Source organism: Artemia franciscana, chromosome 15 (assembly GCF_032884065.1).
Source record: "Artemia franciscana chromosome 15, ASM3288406v1, whole genome shotgun sequence".
NCBI classification, from domain to species: domain Eukaryota; kingdom Metazoa; phylum Arthropoda; class Branchiopoda; order Anostraca; family Artemiidae; genus Artemia; species Artemia franciscana.
This window is the reverse complement of record NC_088877.1, coordinates 35,265,725-35,279,399: the sequence shown is the minus strand read 5'-3', so window position 1 is coordinate 35,279,399 and position 13,675 is coordinate 35,265,725. Positions and strand designations below refer to the sequence as shown.

General features: G+C 35.2%; 1 protein-coding gene across 2 annotated transcripts in view; it reads right to left on the bottom strand.

Annotated features, from left to right (window-relative positions):
- The window catches only part of LOC136036405 (exportin-5-like), a 70,406-nt gene extending 56,968 nt beyond the window's left edge, over positions 1 to 13,438 (bottom strand). Inside the window, exons 1-2 of one of the 2 annotated variants that reach the window (XM_065718613.1) lie at positions 13,392 to 13,438; positions 583 to 703 (exon numbers count right to left, since the gene is read on the bottom strand). In XM_065718613.1, coding sequence (XP_065574685.1) covers positions 583 to 702 — 120 coding nt within the window. In that variant the 5' untranslated portion in view covers position 703; positions 13,392 to 13,438. Of the gene's footprint in view, positions 1 to 582; positions 704 to 12,070; positions 12,142 to 13,391 lie in introns of those variants that run through there. The other variant, XM_065718614.1, reaches the window with a different exon arrangement.
- Positions 13,439 to 13,675: the final 237 nt, after the last annotated feature.

Genomic DNA, 13,675 nt, shown 5'->3' with positions numbered 1-13,675 from the left:
GCTTTTATTGGACTTTGCCCTGTAAAACCGACAGATAAATTCCTAATGCATGTAATTTTTGATTGTTATGTGTTACATTTCAAAAATAAAATATGCCTTGTTTTTCATGCAGAATTTAACTATTTAAAAGTTGTTTGCCTTACCATTTTAAACTTGGAAGCTGACCCCGCACTTCTGACCTTTTTAGTATCCTTAGGTTCACAGAGGATTTGGTTCACACGATCACCCCTAAGAAAAAAACAACAAACAAACAAACAAATAAACACGCACCCGTGATCGGTCTTCTGGCAAAAAATACTAAGTTCCACATTTTTGTAGATAGGAGCTTGAAACTTCTACAGTAGGGTTCTCTAATACGTTCCAGTATTTTATAGAAAACAGAAAGTTGGTGGTATTATTAAATATTATAGAGACCATGATAAAACTTCCAAATTTAGCTGACTTGTTTCAAATGGGAGGGAGGGACTTCTAAGGGAACAAAAATTATTTAGGCTCAACATGTGAGTGGAAGTTCACTTTTTGTAGGATGACCTCAAGGTTTGATTTGCAGATATTTTAAAACAGAAACATTCCAAATTTCACCTTAAATTCCTCAATAAATAAATATGCATCATGTCGATCAGATTGTGATGCCAAGGGATTTAATGTAGTTTCAATAGCTGATGTAATTGACTTTAAAATAAGTTGTGCGGCTTCAGACATCCTGCAAAAAGAAGAAAAATAAACATAGCCAAACTTTTCAAACATTGATGCACACAGTCCATATTTATGGGGAGCAATGGACATTCCTCAGACCAACGTAGAAAAACTCCCTTTTTCTGTATCCAGATATGTTCTAAATGTTAGTAAACCATTGAGATGTGGGAAGCTAGTTCTGAATGCCTGATGTTTCAGATGTGCACCTAAGAGTCCTTAGTGAGCCTGGAAGCATTTCTAAACATGCTATAGCCTTAGGTGCTCCACCTCCCAGCAAAAAAAAATCTGCTGAAGTCCACCCTGATAGCCAGCTACTGTTAAAAGGCATTATTTAATAAGAGTTTATCCCCCCTCCCACCAATACAGTGACCCATTCACCTTTGTCTATAGTAGGTGATATATAATCACTGGGACTTCTGCTCTTTCCCTATTTTTCTACTTTGGCTTGGAGCCCTAGGAACCCCAACATTTTTGGGTTTATGGAACTAAATCAGGATTTCAACTTAGTAACTTGCTTTTAAAATCTAAAGGTTGGCTCTTACAAATCTCTTGGATCTTAACTCTGCGTGTCAATATTGCTACTTCATCATGGTAACATGTCAGTCAATGTGCAAATACAAGGTCAGACATCAATTTTTACTTAAGCTAAATTTACATCTTACTGGCTTTTGTAGAGTGCATAAAAAAACATTTAAGGAACTTTACAATTTAACCCTTTAAGGCATAAACTGAAGAATAAGGCAGCTGAACCAAAGGAAACGAGAGGCTACCTAGGGCAAAATTAAACGAATTACAAAAAAGATTGGAAAGCACTTCACTGAATACAAAATACATGTCTTTGTTCAACAAGTTTAACATAGGCAATTGATTCTAAATTAACCAATGGATATAATATGATGAAAACAAAAGTAATGTTTCAATCCAGTAAAAGTTTACTGGATATTTGAACACTCTTTATCTCCTTTTAAGCACTGCTTTCAGTAAAAGTTTAATGTCAATAAGGTTGATAATATCAGTAATTTTTACATGTTTTTATGCTGAAAATGTAATATTAATGTTTTGTTAAAAGCAGAGGTCTTAAGTTGGTGCTCCAAGGAACTGTTTTGGGGCACACACTTTTCAAAGAACAAAGTAAAATCACTTCAAAATATAGTACACAGAAACCTAGATTGTACATTGAAAATCCAAGTCTGTACAATGGTCCTGTTGACACTGAGGAATTTGTGTGCTCAATAGTGTCAGATCTCAACAATTTTGATGGATGGACCAAGATATGGAGACTCAAGTTTAATACTAGAAAGTATAAGCTGTCTACCTCTGAAGAAACAACTCAAAACACCAATACTTATTCTCAAAAAGTACAGATGTCAGACAGCCACTACCCAAGTCAACCTTGGAAAGAGATCTTGGGGACAATTGCACAGAAGACCTTATATTCAACCACTACAATTGACAAATAGGCAACATGATAATAACCTAAAATCTATCCAGTTCAACCACAAAAAACTGTTTCAGCTTGCTAAGTCATCAAGAACAAGAGATCACACAGCAATGCTGTTCCAAAAAAAACACAGTGCCATTTTTCTTTTTGCAAACTACACCAAAAGTCTGTAGAATGGTCTAAGTTTGATGTCTGTGAGTTCATCCAATATAGACAATTTCCAAGCAAATCTCAAGATTGGGTGACAAAATCATGGCTCATGCAATGGGATACAGCAGAGGTACTCCAGTCAAGGCTGTAGCCAGGATTTTTGTTCAGGAAGAGTTTTTTTTTCTGGACAAATCAAAATGTGTTTATATGCATTTTGTTATGTTTTATAGGTGAGACAAAAATTTGAGGGAGGGTTCAAAGCCCATAACCCCTACCCCTGGATACAGCCTTGACTGCAGCTCTATCATCACTGACTGGTGTACGCTGGATTTGTATAAAGTGCAATTAAAGGTGAGGTAAGTCTTTGTTAAAGCTGCTTGGAAAAAAACTATTGTGAGTTTTCTAAATTGCTGAGCAGTACGCATATTAGACCCCTATATTATTGACCCGTTGCATATTAGCAATGGCATTCGTATTTTTTAAGGATTTTTAGAGACATTCTTTACAAAGAAAATTTACTTTGGCTAAGAAGATACTAATTTTGCCAACACAGAGGGTGTGTCTCCAGCACAAAAATCAAAGCTTTCCCTATACAGTTTTGAATAAAAAAATACTGACATTACACATTATGCAAAAAGCACTTTTAAAATATTCACTCATTGATTTCGATAATCTAGGTTGTAATGTACGTTATAAGAACTAGTATAGCATCAAAGACTCTCCAATATTATTGAGAAGCTGGCTAATCTAGACAACAGGCCAATATGAATGATTCCATTGAGACTCAGCCGTATTCAATTCAACTGTATTTATCATTGACTCAATCTAAGCAGATCACCCTCCATTCAACTAAACTACATTTAATTTAGCCTCTTCAAGACTAACCCCCTCCCCCAGTTCAACGCAACCCTTGATATTGCAGCTCAAGCTTCATTTAAATAAACCCTAATTAAATCACATATGACTATGCTTTGTTGCACCTGATAGAAATTTCACTTGTAAGAAATTGTAATTATCTACATCTTAATTATTTTGTCAGCATTTCTTATTTTATGGGCTAAGCTGTCTTCATGATACAATTTAAGTTATTTAAAAAAAATCCTAACCCCCTCCCTTTTCTCAGTTCTAAGATAAGATTGCAACAGTGGTGACTATCATACTTAGAAGCAGCTTTGAATGTTGAATCATTTATTTTTTGTATTTGAAACTTTTGAGTGAAGTAGCCTATGCTATGTAACATTAAAAACAGTGAGCAGTTAATGCATACCTTTATGGGGGTGGGGAAATAAACCCGCCCTAATTCGTCAAAAATTCTGATGATTATTCATTTTAGTGCCTCTACAATATTCCAGTGACCTGCTAATGCTAGAAAAGAAGGACGAAAAAAGGAAAATAAAAAGGAAGAAAAAAATCTGCTTTGTATTAATCATAGTGTTGAGATAAAATGAATAACATCCATCTAGCATTAACAAATCAACTTTGTATCTGAATAAATTTTTTACACTTGATATTATTTTTTTTTCCTTTTGCAAAGTGAATTGGGAAAGGGGGTATTAGAGGAGAATTTTAAACACCACTTAAAGGGTTTTCAATAATTGAAATTTCAGCAATGCACCTTTTACAGTTTCAAGCCTTTACAATCCAGAAATGACAATCAAATTGCATCTTGGTGTCATAAAGCATTTTGTAATGGTGCTATCAATTGTCATGACACAATTATAATAAGGACATAGATGTTGGTAGTGAGAGAGAAAGACTTTTATTTTAAAAATGACTTTCACAGCACGTGGCGCCAAATTAGCGCTTTACATCAAGTATTACAATAAAAAAAAACTTGTCAAAATAAAAAAAAGGGGAAACCACAGGCACAGACACACAGTGTCAGACAGACACTTAAAAAAGAAAAACAAAAACTACCAGTATTAGCTTCTGTATGACCTTAAACACTCTTTATGATATTCTAGTGCACTATTAGTACTAGAAAAATAAAAAAGAAAAAGAGCTATTTCTAGCTCTTTTTTGAAAATTACCATAGATTTGTTTCTACAATAAAATTTTACTTTAAGATTTAAATAATAGCTATCATTCCTGAATCAGCACCTATGACTACAAGATATTTTTTAAAACATGTTTTTAAGGTGTGGCTACTATGTGATAGGTAGCAGCTATTACTGTAACCATAAGATTCAAGTCTGTTTCAGGCCTTGTTGGTTGTTTTAGCCAATATTCTAATATATCAGACAGAAAGTTAATTATTTTTCTTTAGGGGGGGGAGGAGGAGGAATAGTTTTGGATTGAAGCAACATAAAACAAATAAATAAAAAAAAACACTCGTCAGTGATGATGCCAAAATATTAACACATTTGAAATTCTGCTCTGTGAAATTTATTATTATTAGTGAGTTTTTAAGATCATTTAATTAACCCCCAAGAACACACAGTTGTATAATAAACATCAGAGATTTACATAAGCAGTTTATACACATTTAGGTGAAGAATGAAGCCTTCTTTCCTTCCTTGGATAGCGGCCATGGTATAGGTCTTTTTTAAACTTTGTGCTTTGTTATTTATCTGTAACTTGCCACTGAATATTTAACCATTTTTCCAAGAGTTATGGCTGGTAACAAACAGGCGCGTTCGATCCGGGAAAAAAGGACAGGACAAGTGTCCATCTTGTGTGGTTAATTTTTGTTTTTTTTTTTCCCAGGGGTGATCGTATCGACCCAGTGGTCCTAGAATCTGAATCTTCCTATCGACCTTGGCACGATTCTTGGACTTTGATTGCTGGCCTTCGATTTGGATGTTCGCTTGTTTTGGATTGATTTTTTAAAATCTTAATGCAACAAAATACGAATATTAGCCTCGGAACTCGGAACGATTTTTCAAAAGTTAGTAAGTGTAGGAGTCGTTGTTTTCTTTGCCATGATTATCAAACAGTTCATGGTAACGAACTGTAGTAAGGAGCGACCCGGCTCAATAGTAACCAAAACTCTAAAAAATAGAATTTTGATACCAAGAGTTACATAAAAAGAATCGCATTTTAATGCTGATTTTAAATATATAAACTTATATTAAATATAAGTTTCATCAAGTTTAGTCTTACCCATCGAAAGTTACGAGCCTGAGAAAAAACGCCTTATTTTAGAAAATAGGGGGAAACAACCCCTAGAAGTCATAGAATCTTAACGAAAATCACACCATCAGATTTAGCGTATCAGAGAACCCTATTGTAGAAGTTTCAAGCTCCTATCTACAAAAATGTGGAATTTTGTATTTTTTGCCAGAAGGCAGATCAAAGATGCATGGTTATTTGTTTGTTTTTTTCCCAGGGGTGATCTTATCGACCCAGTGGTCCCAGAATCTTGCGAGAGAGCTCATTCTAAGGGAAATGAAAAGTTTCAGTGCCCTTTTTAAGTGACCAAAACAATTGGAGGACACCTAGGCCCCTCCCACGCTAATTATTTTCCCAGTCACCAGATCAAAATTCTGAGATAGCCATTTTATTCAGTGTAGTTGAAAAACTTTATAACTATGTCTTTGGGGACGACTTACTCTCCCACAGTCTCCATGGGAGGGGCTAAAAGTTACAAACTTTGACCAGTTGCTTACATATAGTAATGGTTATTTGGAAGTGTACAGACGTTTTCAGGGATATTTTTTTTTGGTTGGGGAGGGGGGGGGGGGGGGGGCTTGAGAAGAGGGGAAATGTTGGGGGAACTTTCTTTGGAGGAATTTATCAGGGGGGAAGAAAATTTCTATGAAGGGAGCACAGGACTTCTAGCATTATTTAAAAAAATAACAATAAAAAATAAATATGAATAAGTTCTTTCAACTGAAAGTAAGGAGCAGAATTAAACCTTAAAACGAACAGAAATTATTATGCATATGATGGGCTCACCTCCTCCTAATACCTCGCTCTTTACGCTAAAGTATTTTTAGTCATTTCAACTATTTATTCTATGGCTTTTGTGATTCAGGGGTCATTCTTAAGGAATTGGGACAAAATTTAAGCTTTAGTGTAAAGAGTGAGGTACTGACGAGGGGGTGAATCCCCTTATATACTTAATAAAAACATGAGAATACAGAAGTTCGTTATGTAAGCTAATTTATAAGTTATGTACATCTTTTACTAATAAAGAAATTTATAAAAAATTAAAAGTTCTTGTTGTCTTTCTAAGTAACCAAAAAATCGGAGGGTAACTAGGCCTCCTCCCCTGCTCCTTTTTTTCTCAAAATCCAATCAAAACTATGAGAAAGCCATTTAGCCAAAAAAAAATATGCAAATTTCTTTTTTAATTATTCATCTGTGGAGAGCCAAAATCAAACATGCATTGATTTAAAAAACGTTCAGAAATTAAATATAAAAAAAACAAGTTTTTTTATGGAAAGTAAGGAGCAACATTAAAACTTAAAACGAACAGAAATTACTTCGTATGTTCATCAACGCCTCGCTCTTTACGCTATTTTTTTTACTATTTTAAAAAGTAGAGTTAAGAGAAAGATTCAAACTTTAGCGTAAAGAGCAGGGCGTTGATGAGGAAGCAGTCCCTTTCATATACGAAGTAATTTCTGTTCATTTTAAGTTTTAATGTTGCTCCTTACTTTCTGTTAAAAAAAACTTGCGTTTTTTATTTAATTTAAGTGAAGAATCAAGTGCTATGAATTGTGATGATTGCAATTGCTGGTTATGTATTGAATGTCTTGAGCTCCTGGAACCAGAATACATGTTACTTACAAAAATGACTTGTCATATGGGTTGTCTATGCAGGGGAAACACCTAAGTGGGCAATGTTAAAGCCTCAGAGATTATGCGAGTTGTTAATGTGTCTATTAAGAACTCTCTTAGTGGTTTTGAGTGTGCAGTAAAGATCCTGGGTGTTAAAATTAAGGAGACAGTTAAGGACTCTTTTGCTAGCTTTAGATATGAACTTAAAGTGGAAACTGACACTCAGTATAAGGCAATAAAAGATAGGATTCATTCTCTTGAGCAATCCTTACTTAGGGCAAAGGACAATAACACCTTAAAAAACTTAGTGACCTCCAAAGTAGCTACATCAAGAGAAGCTTTAGACAAACAGTTCGAAAATCATGTAAGGCAATGCTTGCCTTTATATAATGGTCTTTGGAGTTCCTCCACAAACTGATGATGCCTGATTTGTACATGATTATTTGGCTAATGATTATGGAATCCCTGATGTTACTGTCCTGAATGTTCACAGACAAGGGAACATAACAACCGTCCAGGGCCCAGTACTCAACATCCTATCCTGATTATCTTCTCAGTGGCTAATTTCAAAATAAAGAAGCTAATCCTTCAGAAATCTTTTGAAAGAAAGGATGCCATTCAATTTAGAAATGACATGTCAAAGCATGATTACAAAAAAAGACAAATATTGTTTAAAGAACAGCATAAAAAAAGATTGAGTGGAGAAGTGGACATAGTAATCACAGGAAATGAGATTGTGTCAAAAAACTTCTAGACCCTTGTGACATGTCAGTCACCATTGCAAGAGAATATCATGGAATCATAGATATATCTGGTATTCATTTAAGACTTGTGAAGATAGCTCTACCAAATATACAGAAACTGAATTGTATGTTTGTGCTAGATTAGATAACAGAAATTATGAACCCATATCAGATAACATTTCTTTTAAATCATGTAATTCTTGATCAAGTGAAGCTGATGATGACAATACTATTATTGAGGGACTTATGGTACTGTATAGTAACACAGACTGTATAACTATGAAGATGAACAAAATTAAGTTGGTGATGTCAACAAGGCATGAAGCAAGTGTTTTTGCCTTCATGGAGGTGAAAACAAAACATAATCCATTTGCTCTTACAGATATAGAAATTCAAGTACCTGTGTTTGACCTACTCACCAATCTGTCAAAGCCAAGTGGTAGAGGGATAGCAGTGTACGTCAGATCTCTGCTCCAGATAAGAACTCTTACAGTAAATTCAGATTACTAACCTTGGGTTGAACAAATATGAATAATGATTCTACAGTAAATTCTCCCTATAGTCATAGGCTGTTTTTATAGAAGTCACAGCTCCCCTTGTCAGACAAGTTCCCTTCTAGCAATTGCACATCCTCTTAATAATCTGATGAAGTAATATTATAAGAAAGTTCTTACTGTTGGAGATTTTAATTTAACAGAACTATAGTGGATTGATAGGCTTGCTGTCACAGAAGGAGTAGAAAACCCCAATGACCCAGTTCTAGAGTGCCTTCATGAACATTCGCTATACCAAGCAATTGATTTTCCAACCAGGTATAGAAGTGGGCAGAACCTAAGCCTAAAAGACCTTTTGTTTATTAATTTTACTAAAAGCATGAGATACTCATTAGTGTCATTTAGGAACCACCATTTGGAGCAAGTGGCCATGTTGCAATTACTTGTAGGCTTAGGTTGTACCCACAAAAGGATAATTGGATTGAGCATGTATACACAAATTATAACCAGGTCAGACAAGAATTGGCACACTAGGATTGGCCATTCATTGATGTTAAGAATATGGAGGAGGCTTGGCTTGAAATGAAGGCCAAAATAAAATTAGGTATCTCATGAGAAAACTCATGACAGAATATGAAGAGGGATAGGCATTTGATTCAAAATCTAACCCTAAGAGATTTTGGAAGTATGGTTCAGCTTAGAAACCAGGGAGACACTCAGTTACAGATCCACTTGTGAATGGCAATACAGTTAGTACCCCAATAGATATAGCAACAGAATTGAGTAGTCAATTTAAGTCGGTGTTCACGCCCCCTGATGATGCCCCCTTACCAGGAGTACGAGTATATTCTATTGGGGAACCTATGTGAACAATAACTGCGGTTGCCACTGATGTGGAGAGTTGACTGAAGCTAAAAATCCTAAAAAATCTGTTGGCCCCAATGAAGTTCTCCCATGAGTATTGAAAGAAGCTCATGCAGAAATAGCCCTCCCCCTTACAAACTTGTTTCAGAAGTCTCTTGATGCTAAGCAGATTCCTCAGGATTGGTGGAATGCTAACATTACACCTGTACACAAAGGGGGATAGCTGCAACAGCATTTCCAATTATCAACCCATTAGTCTTACATCTATAGCTAAAACCTTTTCCCACTTAAAGGTATTGACCACAGACATCTAACTAGAAATTTCAATAAGTTATATCAGCCAAGAATAATAAATGAAAGATCAAAATTTTCCCTTCAAAACACAGTAATTTGGTATTGGAATATTTATACTTCTAAATGTGGATGCTTCAAAATCAATTAAAACAGCTAAATGAAAACTTAAATTTATGTTGATTTATTGATAAAATGTTTCGTGATAAGTGAATTGTTGTTGGTTGGTGGGGGTCGCCTTTGGGATGTTAAGTTCCCATTTTATATGGTTTTTTATGATACTGGACCTAGGCATTCTCCAGGGTTCTTGGTATCTTTTATGTATTTTATGTTTATTTCACTGGACGTGTCAACGGGTGGTGCTGTTGACTGGGCAATTGATGGGGGAATATGTTTAATTACACTTGTTTGAATTGCATGTAGTAAAGTATGGATGTTGTACTTATTTAAAGAAATTTTTTCCATCCCATGCATTACAAATTTGTCTTTTCAGCCAGGCTCTGAACATTTTGTAACTTATTTTATTATTAAAATGAACCTGAACCTATAGCTGGAAAAATCTTAGAAGAAATCGTGAATAATCACATTATTGGACACCTGACCACCAATAAGCTGCTCAGCAATAGTCAGCATGGCTTCAGATATGGATGCTCAGTTGAGACTAATTTGATTGATGCATATGATTATATTACTGAGCATCTAGATCAAGTAACCCCTGTAAACTTGGTTCTATTGGATTTTGCAAAAGCCTTCAATAAAGTATGTTACCATTGACTAAGGACCAAGTTATTTGCAATTGGAATACATAATCACATTGTAGAGTGGGTGCTTCAGTTTCTTTCTGAGAGAAAGCAAAGGGTGGAAATATTTAGAAAAAATGGATATGTATTCTTTCCACAAGAAGCAGAAGTATTAAGTTGAGTGGCCCATAGAACCATTTTGGAACCAATACTATTCAACTTTTATATTAATGAAACACCAACCATAGTCAAAAATAAAGTAAGTCTTTATGATGATGACTCTAAACTTATTGGACCTGTTGATACACCTGATAAGAGAGCCTTCTTGCAGAATGACCTAAGGGTACTTTCCCAGTGGGCAAGAGGCTTTTATTCAATGTAATTAAATGTCAAACAATCCACATTGGAAAGAAAATTGAGAAATGCCCTTATCATATATAAGGGATAGATTGATCAAGACAGACTATCATCTTGTCTGAAGCAAAGAGAGACTTGGGGGGTCATAGTTGATAAAGAATTAAAATTAACTATGCACACACAGACAGCTGTAGCCAAAGCATTCTAAAAAGAACAAACACTAGTAGGCCACCTATGGTGATGACTAAATTATATAAGGTATTAGTCAGGCCTAATTTGGAGCTTGGCATGTGTGTGTTGCTAGCCCCCTCAACAAAGGTGACCAACAGAAGTTAGAATCAGTTCAGATATGGGCTAAAAAAGCAACTGATGGATGCAAATACTTATACTACTCATCCTATCTGAAGAAACTGAAACTCCCCACTTTTGTCTACAGATGTAAAAGGCATGACATTATTATGATGCATAAGCTTCTTGATTCCAACTCTCTGTCTATCAAATAAGTCATTTCAACTTGACTGATCAGCCAGAACTAGGGAAAATAGTAGGAAACTACAGCAGAATATATCTGCCACTAGACTATGCAATAACTTCTTCACTAACAGAATAGTGAGTTTATGGAATTTGCTCACCAAAGAAGCAGTCACTACCCCTAGCACTGCTGCCTTAAAAGAGCCATTGACAGAGAAAGGTCACTGAAGCCATGGCAAAGTGCATGGGATGCTATTGAGACATCTGACCATCATCATCACTAACCTGCAGGATTTAATCCTTATTTTGCTGGACAGTGCAATTTAAGGTAATTCAAGGTATTTTATAAGAATTTACCAATAAAAAACAACCAGTTCATTTGTATTCATTTTTACAACTTCTGATATTCAGTCCAAATAACATTTTCTATTTATATTGTCAATTTGAGTAGGGTTGAGTCTAACAAATTGCATTAAATGAAGGTTGAGTTAAACAGGAATTGAGCTGAATGACATTTGAGTAGCATTTGTGATATATGGACCAGCAGCCCCCCTCCCGCTTACATAACTCAAAACCAAATTTCTCATTTGTTCACTTTAGAAAGTTTTAAAATAAGAATCTCTTATACATCTAAAGATTTTAAAGTGCAAATTCATCATCTCATAGGATTTGTGCTTTTTGGCACAAGTTTTACAGCAAGCAAAAAAGATACTTTTTACCTTGGCATAAGTTTTACAGCAAGCAAAAATTATACTTTTTAAAGTATCAAAATTGGATTCAAAAATGTAACTTTTGACTAAAGCCAATTAGAAACCAGATTTCTATTACTGGTTTGGTCAACAAACTAGAGGTGAAAACCCTCATTGTTATAAATCTTTTGCAAGGAGGTTAGGCCATATGTTGGATAATTAAAAGAAGAGTTGTATTGCAACATTTCTGAGGTCAGTCTACCCAGTGCTTAATTTAGAAATCCGGGTTGATTCTGGATATATAAGGTGGACCAAAAGTTAGGAGCATATTCAGTCCTGATTCAGTCTTTATTCAGTACTCAGTCTTTGATGTGCATTATACTGCTATCTCTCATTGAAGTCATTTTACCTGAAGTTGTATATGAAGTAAGAAAATAAAATTATTGTCAATAATTGTGTTTGTCTTTGAGTCAAGGTACCAGGTACAGTTCCTATTGTCTACTGGATTGTTCCCAAGGGAATCTGCCCAACTTGGGAGACCTGAACATCATGATAATGATTTTGTATCCATAGTTATGGAGACTTGTCAATAGAACCCTCCCAATCTATATCCCTTAACTATAAAGCTCCCATGTTCCCAGCAAAATAACTTTACCCCCCCCCCATAAGACATTGGGTTAAGCTATATTGATGTTGAGTTTAATGGGGGTCAACTCAAACAGGGATTCATTGACATAAGTGCTCAGTTGCACAGGGACCAACTGCACAAGATTAATTTAAATGAGTGTTGAGTTAAATGTTGATTGATTTTATTTATGATTGAGTTTTAACCCATGGTTAGTGTGTTATTAAAGGATGAAGCACCTAAAGATTACAATGCCACTGAAATATCCTTGGTTTATCAGTCTCAAGTCAGCTGACAAACCTATACTAGCCTGTAAAATTAGGGATATTGAGAAGAAAACATGTTATGGGTCTATACTCACATTGTGTCATGTTACAGTAAAATAGGGACAGTCTGAAAACCTGTCTCTATTTTTTAGAATCCCAAAGAAAAGTGGTCATTCCCAAAAGAGGTATTTTACCCTAGGCTATACTTATCAACTGCAGAGCAACAAGAAACCAACTCTGACATAGTAATGGTATTGATGAAGAGCTAACAAGATAATGACCTACAACTTAGTCAATTATGATGAGAAATAGCCTACTTGTTTCAACTTGCCCAGCAATAATAAACCAGAGGCCAGTCAACAAAGTTGTTCTGTAATTAGCCTATGTACATGCAAGAAAAATCTTGAAATGCATCATAAACCTTTAAAACAGTTTAAGCAAGACAACTGTGAGTACACTAACCATTAACATCTTTAAAACCAAGCCTGGCAAGGTGTGAATAAATCATGGCTCAATCAAGAGGATGCAGCAGATGTCCCAAACAATAATCATTAATGCTGGCATACACTGGCCTTTTCTATGTTACAAGCAAGTCTGATTCAAGGCAATTTGTAGGCCTACTAAACTCCATAAAACGCAAGTCTACACCTAGTATTTTATCTTGGTCTAAATTTTTAGCCTAGTCTCTTTTTATTTTGCTATAGGTTTCCAAGACAGTTTCTATGATTTCAGTGGGGATTTCAAGTCAAATCAGGGCTATTTCAAAAAGTTATTAATCTAAAATACCATGAGCTATCATACAGAATAAAAAAAATTGTTTTATTCTTCAAATAACTTACTCAAATTTAAGTTTAACGTTTATGCCTTTCAAAATTGTGGCGCTTAGAAGATGATAGATGACCTTCCTTAAAAAAATATTACTGCAACTGATCAAGTCGACATCTGAATAAATCCCACTTTGTGTTTGTGCTTGTCTACATTCGGTATCTTTATAATCTTGTTTTCCAGAGAATTAGAAGTTAAATGCTAAGCTACAACTACTAACAACTAGCCGCAGCAACAAGACACCTCAGGCAACCACGTATAAAGGGGGGGGGAGGTGATGGGTGCAATCGCCCTTCCC